The sequence below is a fragment of the Polyodon spathula genome, chromosome 25 (assembly GCF_017654505.1).
Source record: "Polyodon spathula isolate WHYD16114869_AA chromosome 25, ASM1765450v1, whole genome shotgun sequence".
Taxonomy (NCBI): Eukaryota; Metazoa; Chordata; class Actinopteri; order Acipenseriformes; family Polyodontidae; genus Polyodon; species Polyodon spathula.
Window position 1 is genome coordinate 638,862 of NC_054558.1, and position 15,533 is coordinate 654,394.

Below are 15,533 nucleotides of genomic sequence, written 5' to 3' on the forward strand. Positions count from 1 at the left end.
CAACCTAACCCCAACCCTAACCCTAACCCAACCCCAACCCCAACCCCAACTCTAACCCCAACCCCAATCCCAACCCCAACCCCAACCATTTTGTCATTCCTGTGTGAAATCTTCATGTTTCTTGTAAACTGATAAACACTGGCTGTGCACAGTCCTATCTGAGCTGACGTTAGGAAGCTGTTAATGAGTCTTATCAGTTGTTATTCATAATGTATGGGTACAGTATATGTATTATGTTACTTTGTGTGTGTTATATATGCCGGCAGGCGAGATAAAGAGTTTGTTTGATGAAGTCAGTTTATTCCCTTCAGTAGCTGGCCTGTTCCTGTCTTTTGAAACCATTTTATTTGCTGAACATTACTGCAGTACTGTCTTCAAACCCAATGTGAATGAAGCCCTCGATAGTAGGGACCTGAGGTATGCTGAACAGCTTTATCTTATTTGTGTATGTGTTTAGAAATAGCTTACTATACTAACTAACCATTAACCAATAAATTGAGCTGCTGCTGCGCTACAAAGGAGCCCCAGCATTGCAGCTGCCATCGTCCCTCTGTTCTCAACAGAGAGCCTTGGCAGAGTTTCAAACACTTCGAGTGTTCAGACTTGTGGCTGATAGATAGGAGAACATTTCTGGATCTTGAACTCATGAATTTGTCTTAATTGATTCCCTGGCTGCACTTTAGAAGTCAGTGAACTCGATCAGCGTGATAACTGACAATCTTTTAAACAGGATGCGTCACTTCATTGAAGCAATTTAATACAAGACCCTCACAAAAGAAACACACGAATCACTGCAGCCCACTGGAATCTCATCAACTTAAATAGCTGCATGCCTCTGTAGAGAGAGAGAGAGAGAGAGAGAGAGAGAGAGAGAGAGAGAAAGAGGCGCTGTCAATTACACAGGATTGGTCTTCCTATCAGGACCTGGGTGACCTCATACTGTGTGAAATCAATGAGCACATCTACTGCAGGGATTGTATTGAGACCCAAACTTCTTCAAAGAGCCCAGGAAGCACAAGTGCACACTTTTATATATATGTGTGTGTGTGTGTGTGTGTGTTGTTTCTTCTGCCTCTTCTCTAACATCATCACTTTAAAAGACTTTGGGCCAGATTCTCCTCGGTATTTACTACAACTCGTTATTAGCCCGTTTTTCTGTGGAAGGGTTTGTTCCAGCATGCTGTCTGCAAGGGAAGCCCCTGGACCTGACATCCTCATGCTTATAGAACGCATCATATTAAACGGAGGCTGGGTTTGTGTGCTAGCCTCAATCTTCCCATGTCTAATCCATTCGGGTAGACCAACAACCCTGAGTTTCTGTGGCCAGCCAGTTCAGAGACACTTGTTCCCTATTTTAAGAAGCTGCTTCCTCCATGTGGCTTGAACTAAGTTCAAGTTTATTTTAAATTCCCCTTTTGGTTTTCAAAGGTATTGTTTAGGCCACAACATGGTCATTGCACTTGATTCATGACTTTGTGGGGAGTCTTTTCTGCATGCTTTTGATACAGGCACAAAGCTGGGGGCTGAGGCCATGACAGTCCCATGTTAGCACCTGGAATGTCTTATTTATGTCCTTGGCATGTGATATATAGATCTGTAAGGAACGTGCATTTCTTCAGCTGGACTGCTGGATAAATGCCATCATTCCTATAGAAACTGAAGCAATTCTCTCAGTGTCACTATCAATCTCTTTCAGCCTCCTTGTCAACCACTCTATTAAAATGGAAACCACGAGCAAACCCTAAAAGTGTTTGGCTCTGATTAGAGATACTTCAGCAAATTAATTTAACAAATAATAACCTTCCAGGCAGCCTGTTGGTAGAAAGTTGATTTGGTCACAAAAAGCAAGGATCTTGCACGTGGCGTCTTTATCTTGAAGTATTTAGCTTTGGGAACACTTTGCATTGTGTCTCTAATTACTGTGTATTTACATAGTCGTTACTATCAACTGTAAATACAGGTGTACTTACACAGAATTACAATCTTGTTGTGCATAGTTACAATGTACTTAATGTGTACAATATTTTTGACTGATATATGTAAGTGCAGAATTGTATCAGAAAAGGTTTCGAATTAGGTTTGGAGTTAGGGTCAGGGTTAGAGTTACATCATGCAAAGACACGTTAAGTACATTATAACACACATAATTACAGTGTTAGTATGCATGAAGCACACATGTATTTAATAAGTCACTAGTATGTAAATACACAGTTATTGGAGACACTTGATGGAAGGTGTTGTCTTTAGTTTATTTAAGATTTTCTGTTGGTTGTCTTATTTTAAGTGGATAACGTCGGCCCCACTTCAGTATTATTTCAATATAATATGCAATGCTTCTTTTAGATTGTGAATTTTCAATGCCAGTCAAGGTGTCTGTGGAAGACTGGGGTCTGGTGAGATTGAAAACAGCGATGGGACACAGAGCACTTGAATTCTAATTCTTACAAATCAGATTAAAAAAAAACAAAAAAAACAGATATGGGTGATTTAAATATAAACTGCCAAGTGCTGAGACAGGCTCCCGGGTATTTCCAAACCTGTTTCCCTGTGTCTGAGAACTGAGGGAAACTGAACAGGCTTTCCCTGGAGCTCATACTGGCCAGCATTGGGTGTTACAAACAAAGACCTTCCAGCGAGGACCAGCACTAACACCTACTGGTTTTCAACGGGTCATACTGGTCCTAATGCCACTTTACACCCAGGAGCTCCAGAGCGGGGGTCAGTGAGCCACTGGCCTCTGGAGGGCCAGAGCCAGCCTGCACTGTCTGATTGAGCTCACCGGGCGCCGGGCTAGTACGGAGGATTTTTTTTTTTTTTTAGTGGTCACTAATGATTGGGCCTCCAAAACTCATGGGGGCACCAGAGCCAGTGCACTCTCACTGAGGAATCCCCAACTAAGACTGGCAACTTTTCACAGCCAGAATCCAAACCTGTGCTCTCCTGACTGCATGACTCACCCTGCGCCCCACGGCAGACTTTAACCGGTCAGCCGCTCGGGGGATCCACGTGCAAGAGCTTCATAAAAGTGTTGCAGTGGGGTCCCAACGGCACTTTGCTGTAATAGGAAGACCCACCTGTGATTTGGCAAACTAAACCGGTCTAGAGACCCTGGTAACTCCCTCTCTGCTGCCATCAGTCAGGTAATAATGATCCCCTTATTGTATTGTATTGAACAACTGCAGGGTACTTTCCAGACACTGGGGATGTCAGGACAGTGTTTCAAACCACAATGCCAACCCAGAGCAACTAAAGGCTTTGTATTCAGGAGCAGTGTTTGAAGAGCGCTCTCGCTGCCAGTGTAAACAATGGGAGAGCTGCATGTTGTGGTTAATACCTGGGGCTGGGCTGCATGTGGAAGACAGTACAGTACAGGAGGGGGACACTGAGCACTGCTATTCAGTACAGGAGAGGGACACTGAGCACTGCTATTCAGTACAGGAGGGGGACACTGAGCACTGCTATTCAGTACAGGAGGGGGACACTGAGCACTGCTATTCAGTACAGGAGGGGGACACTGAGCACTGCTATTCAGTACAGGAGGGGGATCCTGAGCACTGCTATTCAGTACAGGAGAGGGACACTGAGCACTGCTATTCAGTACAGGAGGGGGACACTGAGCACTGCTATTCAGTACAGGAGGGGGACACTGAGCACTGCTATTCAGTACAGGAGGGGGACACTGAGCACTGCTATTCAGTACAGGAGGGGGACACTGAGCACTGCTATTCAGTACAGGAGGGGGACACTGAGCACTGCTATTCAGTACAGGAGAGGGACACTGAGCACTGCTATTCAGTACAGGAGGGGGACACTGAGCCTCCCTCTGCACAGGTAGAAGCACCTGCCACAGCACTGCTAATGGACAGGTACGGACAACAGTGCTGCATCACCCTGTAGAACAAACCAATCAAGCTTCATAAAGTTGAATGGAACCTGCTGAATAATGTTATGTTAACATATTGAAATGTTATGAAAAACTTTGCATTTTTCTATATTGTTGTGAAAAATTGTGACATTTTGCAATCTAACATGGAATACTGTACTACTGTTATGGCTTCCTGTAGACTTTTGCGATATCATTTTGTAGATTTTATTTCATTGCATGATGTTAAATAAAAGATCAAAATGATGTTTGTATAGATTTTTTTTTTCTTAATCCTATCATTCTAGGTGAATTCGCGGCTGTAGGGCCCCCATGGACAGCCCGGCCGGCACTGGTTCGACACGCCGGTGTTGAAATGGTTCTGGAGGGAAGATTGAGGGATGTTGCCTGTCTTTGAAACCTGTACTTGTCTCCTGCCCAGCTGTAAAGTGCAGGAATATTTGACCCACACAGGAATTTTACTGACAATGAAGCAGGGGTGGATACGTTGAAAAGCTGGTAAACTGTTGAAAGATCTTGAAAAACAGGATCTCTCTGCCGCGCAGTTAGGTGCTTTCAGCATTCACCTGGAGAGTCCAGCCGCACCTCAGAGCTTGAGCGTGTTTTTAAAAGCTGTTCCCTGTCTTTATGTTTTCTTCAGTGACTAATAAAGTCATGTATTATTTTTTATTCTGTAATTAAACATTAAAATATAACCCGTGGGGCATACTCTGCTAATCTTACAATGCAAAACCAAATAAAAGTTATTTTAAAGACATGAAGCCTGTTCTGCACTGTGGAAGCCCAGGACAACAGCGTCTGATTGATGTCAAGTTTATCAGCAGATACTCCCTGAGTTGCAGGTGTCCCAGAGACTCTGAGGACCTGCGGGGTACACTTACAGTGTACAACATATAACACTTTTATTTACAGACCTTTCAAAAAATATATATATACACATAGATATAATCACAACATTAGCATGGACATGCAGTGAGATAAGATAGGACAGCGAGGGGTATCAAACGCATTTTATGGTTTATTGATTACTGAAGAGAATCAAGGATATTTACTCTGCATCGTTCTCATGTGTGTGACTCCGTCTTTGACGCATTCTCTATCTCTAACCCTGTTGAGCAAAGGGGTGGCGTGTGTATTTACAGCTCTGTCATATAACAAGAAGCTGCTCTAAACGTGAGAAAATTGCTCCCCTGCAAGTAAGTGTCATCAGTGGATAGAACGGCTTGTTTTTTACTAGCTCCTTGTGTTAGTAAACTGGCACTTGAATTGCACTATTTAAAAGCATCTAACTGGAGATGAGTTTGGAATGAGGGCCAGGTGGTGCAGGGGCTCAGAAACCTTCCTGCGATGCTTCACACCTCTGAAAGCCTCGGTTCAGCCCTGAGTTGACTGCTGGTCTCTGCAGGGGATCTCAGACCCAGGGCAGGTCAGTATCAGAGCTGTTAGAGAAAGACAGAATGAAGGTAGCTCAGATCTGACACACATGCTACACAGTACAGACAGGCTTCTTGAAAACCCTACCAATGTGCAATACGAAATTCCAGCAACCACTGCTGACCAGCTAAGAACTGGGAACAGATGTCGACTGGGAACCCAGCGACTATATAAAACCCTGGACAATGTTTAGATCAAAGAGATGGTTTAGAAAACAAACAGAAATTAGTAGAATTTTAAGTGTTTCTGAGTACTGTGTATTGACATAGTGGTTACTTAGTAACTGCATTGGTGCCTACACATCATAACAGTGTTACTGTGCACAGTTGCAATGCACTTCATGTGTGAATCTTTTTGCATATGTAAATGCACAGTTGTATCAGAAGTGGGTTTGGGTTATATCATGCAAACAGATTTACACGGTAAACACTGTAACGGTGCACAATAATGCTGGAAGATTTCTATTGAATGATGTCAAAGCACCATTTCTTCAGGACGCAGCCTGCGTTGCAGTCACAGTGGTAAATGCGTAGCTAACACGGTAACAGTTCATGTTTTCACACTGCAATTCCAGTATTGCCTTGTTGATATCTTCTTGGATAGTTGCTGTAAATCCTGCTTTGTTGGTTCAGGACTTGTAAATGTTTATGACTCAGTGTTTCACATCTGATTTATAAAGCTTTAGGGTAAATTTACAAGGCTGCAAATCCTTTTTGTTAATTTCAATAGCTGTTGTAAAAATATTATCTTCCAGTAAAACTTTATAATCTGTCACAGATGGGCGACGGAAAAGCTCCATTTATGACGCTTCAACCAAAGCTCTGTGAACATGTGAGAGTTTGCACGCTACTCAAATGTTTGTTTGCTAAAGACAATCTCACCATTCACATGTCCTTAGTTTTCTTTACTGTATTGGTTTAAAAACTCAACACAAGAGACATGAAATTCTGTCAATTACTCCCAAGCGCTCCCACGTGACGTAAAAAAGCTGAATAGCTTCCTAGAAACCCTTTAAAAAAAACAACAGCGGAATTGTGAAGAGCAGATATCCTTGGAGTGCAGACTGGCAGAGACCTGGTAGGACTGGGCTCCACGAAGGATTCTACAATTCCTTTCAAACCATCGGTCTTATAGATCACGGGAAACACAGGGGGCCCTTTTCAAAGCATTGTAAATGCTCTGTCAATTATGGGATGTTAGCTTTAGGCAGTAGCTCCATCAATTAGGCATGCATATATATATATATATATATTATATATATATAATATTAGATAGATATATATATATGCATATATATATATGGCGTATAGCTATAGAGCGCGTACGTCGAGCTAATACCAGAGCATGCAGCTTGTGATCAGCTTGTCTTATTAGAGACACTTTGTATTTTTGTACAGAATGCACAAAGCATGATGTAATACCCTGCCCTTCATGAAGCTGCAGGCTCTATTCCACTGGCTAAGCGTGTCTCAGCAGGGGTGGATTCAAATGCAATGCAGCCTCTTCTTTTGCAGAGCCAGTGATAAGAAGGCATGTTCGGAACTCCTGTTTGCCCAGTAATGCCGTTCCACTGTCACTGTAAGAAGAAGGGAACACCGCCGCCTCTTAACTGCGGCTCTCCACCACAGCGATTGAAAGAGGGGGCGCTGTTTCGCTTTTGTTTTCGTTCACAATTCATTTATTGTACCCCACACTCACTTAGTAAAATTATATATATATATATATATATATATATATATATATATATATATATATATATATATATGGAAAATGTTCAAATGAATTGTCACCAAACGCTGGTGTGTGTGCCACGCAGTATGGCCAGGGACTTCCTGTCCTGAACCTCACCCCGATCTGTCTGAGCTTATAATGCCATGTCGGGAGAAAAGCATCTTCTGAATTAGAGGAATAACGATCATGGGAAACTGAACGGTCACAGCAGAACAACGCAGGGCTTGTGAAAAGGCTGTTATGCTAATACTGGTACCACACCTGTGAGGGTTACCTGGATCTGCACGCGGTTCTTAAGGGCTCAGCCAGGCTTAGCAAATCCCTTTAAAAGTTAAAAGGGAAATCCCGCTCAAATAAATAAATAATAATCATAGATGCAATGTGGAAGTTCCGAATGGGGAAAATACCAACTGCGCTTCTGCAGGTGGGGAACGAAAAGCGACACTGCAGTGAATTACAAGACATGAGGAAATTCCTTCAGGTGAAATATCCACGGTGCTCGTTGGTGTTGATAAACACGGACCGATTGTTACCATGTTAGCGAGGAAATCCCTGAAATTCAAGCTGCTGGTCTCTGGGTGCTTCGGGCTGAAGGCGTTATCCAGGATGGTTACATGACACGCTGTAGTAACGTTTTGTTTTGGTACGGCTGGTTAATGAAGTAGCCCTTCTTAAATCTGGGCTCCTGGGTTTAAAACCACGACCTGTAACGAGTCGTGTAGAGTGCATTTTAAAAAGAGCTGATCGAAACATCGATAGAGGGTACTAAAGCTAGCAAAAACAGCGGAGTAGATTTGAAACCCTTAGCTACAGCATAATATCAGTCAAGAAGAAAACTCATTCTGAAATGCAATGCAGTATTGCTGTCAAATCGAGCTCGGTTTAATCTTTTATAAAAACAGCGGTATGATATTTAGAATAATGAATGCACCCCTAACATTAGTAACACGGGCCCCTCGACTGGTGCAGGAGGGATCCGACCCCGTAAGCAGGAGTTAGTGTGGATAATACAACGAAACACGCAACAAAGACCTCTAACAGAAACGGTTTTATTGCTGTGTTTATTGATTAGCACCACTGAACACCTGATCAAATAAAACAGACCCAGTTGTTTCAATGTGATTACAACTGACAGGGCATTTGTATTTTTTTTCTTTCCCTATCACGCATTTTTTATGTAATCAGTTTTATATTGAGCGATTTACCCAGTTCCTTTTATTTTGAAACCCTTACCAATTTACAGAAGGTCTGCCTCGCGTACGGAGTCCCTGTTCATACAATGCATTTCTTGTTACAGCAGCCTTATCTGTCTTTGTCGTGGCTACGAGTTGTTGACACGTGTAAAGCGCTCTTCTGTTTGAGGAGACTTGGTCAGTGTGTATTTTGCAAAAAAAAAAAACAAGAAAAATAGTATTTGCACTTTAGCATTGTTCCTATTGTGTGACTCGAGGTGAATATGGGATTGTATCCCTTCATTTAGGACTATGTTATGAAAGCATATACAGTCAGCACTCATATATCCGACCCTAGCAAATGTGGACCTCAGCGAAGAATGTGACGATTCCTTCATTTTGACCCGTTGCAACCCGTGTCCGTTTTTCAGGGAACACAAAAAGATACAGTGTCAAAAATCCATAGCTGAAAAAAGCAGAATTCTCTTTAGAGGTACTGCAGTCGGTTTCTGTTGGTACAGTACTATATTTTCAAACAGAAGTATTTTAATTCAGAAGGATGGGATTCTGAAAATATCACTTGCAAAAAGAGATGACTGGACACGTGGACTGCAATACAGAACATTCTTTTAAATCCGGTACGTATTGTAGCAGTCTGTAAAATACACCATTAACGACCCAACAGCAAAATGAAATGAAAATGTGACCCATGCACAGAACTGTGTAAAACGTAAAAGGCAATGCAATTTAACAGTCGATTTAAATACCCTGTATGATAAGACCCTGTTGTCACAGTTCACTTGCAAATGAAAATGCACAAAAGCAACTAAAGATGACAGATTTAAAAACAGTACATCACAGTATCTCAAACTGTTTAATGAGTAACTCTTTTGCATTAAAGTAGCTGGTCTCGTTTGCTTTGTTCTCTGCATTTTCATCGGGTGAAACTGGCGGAAGCGCTGTGTAACTGCACAATAGACAGACTCATTTGCATGTGAGAAATAAAAACAGAGGGCTGTGAGGGATAATCAAATACATTGTAACACTGAAGAGATGGGTTTTGTATCAGGAGACTGGTGAGGGGTCGGAAATCACGTGTGGTGGGTAAGTGGGTTCATTTGTTCATTCATTTGCATTGATTTGTTTTTTGTAGCGATCCTGCTTCAGTAATAATTGTCTGGATCTGTTTCTTATTGGTGGGACTCCCTGGTTTTATCAGCTGTCCCGTCACATGCGGTGGCAGCGGTGGGATACCATCCCCTTGCTACCCAGAGCAGTTCTGCAGTGCGTGAGAGAAATGAATCAAATCAAACAATAGCACATGAGGGGGGCACCTCACCCTGTCCCAAGAGACTTCAAAACTGAGGTCATGAAATCTGCTTTTGAAGTAGCGGCTCTTAATAGTTGTGTATATATTATACTAATAAATAATAATAAAACCTATACTTTTACAACGCATTTGACCCCAAGGCCAACCATAAAAACAACATCTCGATGGGACCCATCAAAACGCTGCACAATAAATCAAACGCAAAAGTGCAAAGTGACTGGAAATAAAGCCTGTTCCGATTCCAGTTTCCATGGTCTGCATTGCCCCTCACCCTGTGATATATCTGACTCTGAATGGCTCTTATTGCTGCTGTTGTTTTTCCCTTTGTTCGATGTTAGTTCAGGACTTGCTTTTCAGTTGTATGCAGCAGGGTCAGCCTCTCATGTTTGCTGAACATTTTTTGCCGATCCTTTAAATTAGTTTATAATAAACTATAGACAAAAAAAAGCAATTTGTGAATGTGTTAACACTGAATAAATGAACAGAAGGATCCCCTATATATTCAGTAGGTGGAAATGACCTGGCATTATTACCATATGGTTTTACTGCACTCCAAACTCCTGCTCATGAATATTAGTAATCTCACAGTAGGGCTGCTGCTAGTACATTAGCAGCACCCTACATCATAGAAGCATGAAGCCCTTTCCATGGAGCAAACGGCAGCAAACACAATAACACAGAGGGGCAGAGCCGCGGAATATTACACAGTTCCCAAAGTGGAAAGCGACCAGGAACTGCCCCAGGTAGCAGATAAGAGGGGGTTGTTAATCTGCTTGTCAGTTTGATTGTCTGAGAAACTTTGCATAAATTGATAAGAATCAAAGCAAGATTGGACGCCTGTTTGGCAGGGAACGTGAGGGGATTTTGGGAGCATGATATAAAGCTGCGGTACAAAGGAGTGCTCAGTGCAGGAGAAGTGACGGCCGGTACTGGATGTAATCGCCTTGCTTCCTCTTCTACACACACAGCAGCACAGCGGGTTTGCTCTGTTTTCCAAGAACGCAGTGAGAGGGTTAATTCCACACTCCCATTCAGTCCTGTTTTTATTTCCTTTTCATTCAAGGTACCGTGTCATGTTTCATTTTGCAGATTTTCTCTGTAAAGTGTTGTATTATTCTAACTGCTATTTATTTAGAATTGCTAATTGTATTCTTAAGGCTGTTAAATATAATAATAATAATAATAATAATAATAATAATAATAATAATAATACTACTACTACTACTACTACTACTAATATATAATAATAATAATAATAATAATAATAATAATAATAATAATAATAATAATTGTTCATGAACCACTTTTTTTCAGATTTATTAAAGATGTTGGCTCCCCTGCAAAATGTTACTATGGTAAGTACTATACTATAGATTTCTTTTTTTAAGTCATTACTCGTATAATCGCTACAGTTCTGATTTTTGGGGACTAAGACAATAGTTAAAGAAGTTGCTTGATTAATTAATTAATTGATACTGATTTGGTTTATTGAGTGTATCTTCGTTCAGATTCTTCTCAAAGCGAACTTGCATAGAGAATGTCTGCCTGTCTGTCTGTCTATCTATCTATCTATCTATCTATCTATCTATCTATGTGTCTGTCTCTGTCTGTCTGTCTGTCTGTCTGTCTGTCTATCTGTCTGTCTGTCTATCTGTCTGTCTGTCTGTCTGTCTGTCTGCCTGTCTGTCTGTCTGTCTGTCTGTCTGTCTGCCTGTCTGTCTATCTGCCTGTCTGTCTGTCTGTCTGTATGTTTAACAGTGGTGTGCTTTGCACAGCTCCCCTTCTCTCCCTGCTGTGATGTCAGCACCAGCAGTGATTCAGACTCGTCCAACTCGTTTGCTGCTGCTGACATGGACCTGGATGTCATTGAAGAGTATTTAAATGAACAGAGAAGTGCGAGCACACACGTGGCTGAGGTCCAGCCCGAGCCAGGAGAGCGCTGCTGGAATGAGGAAGAAACCCGGAGTATAGGTAAGAGAGGGACTTTCCAGAACGCTGCTGAAGAGCACTCTGCAATCAGAACAAGCACACCATTACTTAATCACACTTCATGAGTGCAGTTACCGGGAGCGAGTGCAGCCTGTGTATTTACAGGACATGCTGAAACAAATTCAATCACATTCCTGACCTGATAAACTGAGGGTAAAGTCTACAGAAAAACAAACACGACTGAGATATGAGTAGACTTCCATCCAATGAATTCACTACTTTACAGACTTTCACTAAAACTCAGGCAACCTGAGAAGAGCAGGGGTCTGTTCAAATAATCAGACAGCGGCGCATCTCAGCATGACCACTGTTTGAATCATTACAGCAGCAGCCTGTCCAAGTTTATGGTGTCAATCAACTGTACAGAAGCAGGCAGGTCTGGGTGTTTGATTTTACTCCTCTTAAATTTGCTGTTATTTCTGAGTCTTGATTTCATTTCCATTTGCGGTCGATTAGCAGAAATAACACCTTAGAAAATTCAATAGATCCGAGAATTCAGTATATCAGAGAATTCATTATATCCTGTTCCAATGAACATGATTTTATTCTGTCTGGGATCAGCCTTTTTTTCTGACATGAGAATTTTGCATCCCACAGTGCAGTAGGAAAGAAAATCTACAAACAACTCCCGTTCCTGTGAAAACAGAGAGTGAACAGTCTTACTGGGGGGCGGGGGCTGCTGGTAAATCTGTTGCAATGTATTCAAACCAGCATAACGTGATAAGCAAATTAAAATGATGATCGCATCAGCACAGCATGCAAATCCCATGGTGCAGTCTGGTGTGTAGCCTCACTGAGACAGTGATTTAGTGAATCTTTCTGCATTGTATAGATTCTGCAAACTATCCATCAAAACGTGTGCTTCGTCTGTCTAGGATATTTTTGATGTTCAAATGAAATATATGAAATCTAGTTCTAGGCTTGTTTACCATTCAAAAAGTAAAATTCTCCTTTTGTTTTATTAGAGAACAGCTGGTCTGGCCGGTTTCCCTACGAGTGGCATCTTTACAGCACGCTTTCAAACCCCAGCTCTGAATATTGTGGGCAAGCGCAAGCCCCCGCCTGGCACAGCACTGCCAGCGTCGAGTGGGTGAGTACAGCATATCAATGCACGAGATTAGAAAACAAAGAGGCATTCAAGAAGTCAGCTTTCAGTTTGGTAACTCTCAACGCCTGCTAGAAAATATCTGCTCTTCAACGACTGCCCTTCTCATGCAAGCATGAATAAGCCCGACCGAGTCTGCAGATCTGTTGTTTAAACTCCTGATTATGACCAGCATTTCACTGAGGGTAGTTCTGAAAGCCAACACTAGAGTACGCTAGTACCTCACATGGTTGTATGATGTCATGGTCATGTGATGTCATGGTCGCGTGATGTCATGGTCGCGTGATGTCATGGGCGTGTGATGTCATGGTCGCGTGATGTCATGGGCATGTGATGTCATGGGCGTGTGATGTACCGTTGATTAGCCTCTCTACCCATTTGCAGTAATACTTGACACTTGCTTCACATGGTGCCGTAGTGCTCCACAGCACATTCCCTCGCTCTTCCCTGAATGACTCTGTATACTGAGCCCCCTAACGCCCTTCTGAACTCTTCTGCAGGGCTGCTGCCAGTTTGGGTATGAAGTGAGCCCAAGCAGCGATTCAGACTCCCAGTCCATGATCTCTGCATCCAATGACAATGACCTCCCCACCCTGGACAGAAGAGCAAAGAAAATCAGCAGCAGCCCCCAGCTCTCGTCCCCCATTGGTACGTCTTCTTTGAACCCAGCAGCAGTCGTGCATGTATTTGGAGGTACCTGTGTGATATGGAGAGTAGTGAAGTGATGGAAGTGTACCAGAGCTGATCTACAGGTGACCATGGCTTAGCTGTGCTTGCACTGCCCTGTCATCCCATCTGATCACATCACATCATGAGCTTTGTTTCGGGCTTTTGATAATGGAAGGATATTTCAGCATTCAGAAATAAAATAAAAATGAATTCATGTTAATGAATGCACATTGTGATACTACATACAATCACTGATATACAACTGCACTAACAACATTTACAAAAGTGTGTTTGTGGGGTTCGTGATTAAAAACGAATCTTACTCGCATTGGCAGCACTGTCGTGGGCGCCCGCTGTTTCTCCTGCAGATCTCAGCATCGGCACTGCGCAAGGTCTTTCTAACTGGCAGGTCTCTCTCTCGCTCTCTTCTCAAACGCCCAGGTAAAAAGAAAGAGCGCCTCTTCCAGTTTCTCTATGAGATGCTCCAGACCCCGGAGATGCGACCCTGTGTCTGGTGGGTTCAGTCTCACAGCGGCAGGTTTCAGTTCTCCTCACAGAACAAGGAGAAACTCGCCGAGATGTGGGGGCGCAGGAAAGGCAATCGGAAGACCATGACTTACCAGAAGATGGCCCGAGCGTTGAGGAATTACTCCCGGAGCGGGGAGATCTCGAAAGTGAAGAGGAAGCTCACCTACCAGTTCAGCGATTTCATTCTGAACAGACTACAGGGAGAGATAAAAAGAGGGAGCAAGTGATAGAGAGGACTGTCAGGGGAGCACCTCTGGAAAAACACATAAATACTGAGTATTTACTAACCTTGTAACTTGCAGTGTAAAACGCTGAGATCTGAAAAGCACACGCAACGCTTGCTTGTAAATTTAATCAGAGTTCTGATCGGGTAGAACTGTGTCTTTTTTTTTTAGGTGAAATTGCCATGGTGAAATCTAGTTTACAATCATAGGCGCTGAGGAAAGTGGAAAGTCATTGGGCTTTGGAAATATTTCTGTAAATCTAAGGATTACCTTTTTTTTATTTTGAAATGGTAAACTACTTTATAAGTAGCTGTAATGTTCATGTTGGAACACCTGCCTAACTTGTTCACGTGTGTTGTTGTTTTTTTTAATAAAATGTTCTTGTTGTAAAACAAACACCGTTTGTATCGTTTGTACGACTTCTCATTCGTGCTTTTGCTTGAGGACAGAAAGATGCTGCAGTAATTGTGCATAGTAATATTATAAGTAAGTGTAGATGCACAAGTCTTTACTATAACTACCGTGTAAACACACAGGGATTACAGGCTCTTAATGGAAAGTGTTCCCCAGGTATCCTGGCATTGACATTTTAAAGAAGTAAATGTGGTTGCAGATTGTATACAGCCATTGTGAAGAATCCCTACAGCACACTTCCACCAGTAATGGTTTGCCAGCCCGGCGCTGTGCGAGACAGGCACGCTCCTGTATAATCTCGGGCACCTTTGTGTGCAGAGCCTTGAACAGCTTTTACAGGGAGCAGCAGCAGTTGCATTGTAAGTGTAAGGAGCAGGATTAACGCTGTAGCAGATCTCGGGTGTAACATCTGGTAGCGTTTAGCTTTTACATGAGTGAATTACCATCAGCTAGATAAACAGAGGCAGCAGACCAAGATATCTTATCAACTACTTATTAGGATTGTAAAGGGAGTTTTGTAAGGTTAATGTTTTACTGAGTTTTAGTAGACCCTTTGTGTGTGTGTGTGTGCGTGTGCGTGTGCGTGTGCGTGTATCATTTAATATGTAAATAGTTCGCCAGTTCGTGCCCAGCCTCATGTTTATAAGCGCATGGTTATTTTAGGGAAACCTGCCTGTAATTCACTTTTGTAGCCACAAGGTGTCATAAGAGATGCACAGACTGAAAGCAGCACCGTAGTTTGCTTTTTGCATTCCTACAAGTGGTTCTTATAGTTTTATTATTATTGTTAATAATAATAATAATAATAATAATAATAATAATAATAATAATAATATAATAATAATAAATGCACAAGGTTCTCCTGGCAAATATAACTTTCAAATATTTCCTTGTCGTAGATGGCTTTATTTATCTAAATATAAGGCCAATAATAATATTACGATTTCAATTTATAATGTTAATAAGCAAAATTCAAGCCAAAAAAAAAAAAAAAAAAAAAAAAAAGTCTTCAACTCCAATTTGCTGGGAGAGGAAATCAAAACATACAGCAAGT

General features: G+C 42.0%; 1 protein-coding gene across 1 annotated transcript; it reads left to right on the plus strand.

The window, feature by feature from the left end:
- The first annotated feature begins 10,195 nt into the window (after positions 1 to 10,195).
- Positions 10,196 to 14,089, plus strand: LOC121299631 (transcription factor Spi-B). The gene is made up of 6 exons (XM_041227481.1): positions 10,196 to 10,613; positions 10,865 to 10,905; positions 11,326 to 11,521; positions 12,505 to 12,629; positions 13,145 to 13,292; positions 13,755 to 14,089. Exons 2-6 carry the CDS (start codon positions 10,876 to 10,878, stop codon positions 14,066 to 14,068), a joined length of 813 nt encoding a protein of 270 aa, XP_041083415.1. The 5' UTR covers positions 10,196 to 10,613; positions 10,865 to 10,875; the 3' UTR covers positions 14,069 to 14,089.
- Positions 14,090 to 15,533: the final 1,444 nt, after the last annotated feature.

What these genes read in the sequence shown, in the direction of transcription:
- LOC121299631 (XM_041227481.1), top strand. Translation starts at nt 10,876, where the DNA reads ATGTTGGCTCCCCTGCAAAATGTTACTATG. An exon ending in CCCTGCAAAATGTTACTATG is followed by an intron (nt 10,906 to 11,325) that starts GTAAGTACTATA and finishes TGCTTTGCACAG; the next exon opens with CTCCCCTTCTCTCCCTGCTG. An exon ending in GCACTGCCAGCGTCGAGTGG is followed by an intron (nt 12,630 to 13,144) that starts GTGAGTACAGCA and finishes ACTCTTCTGCAG; the next exon opens with GGCTGCTGCCAGTTTGGGTA.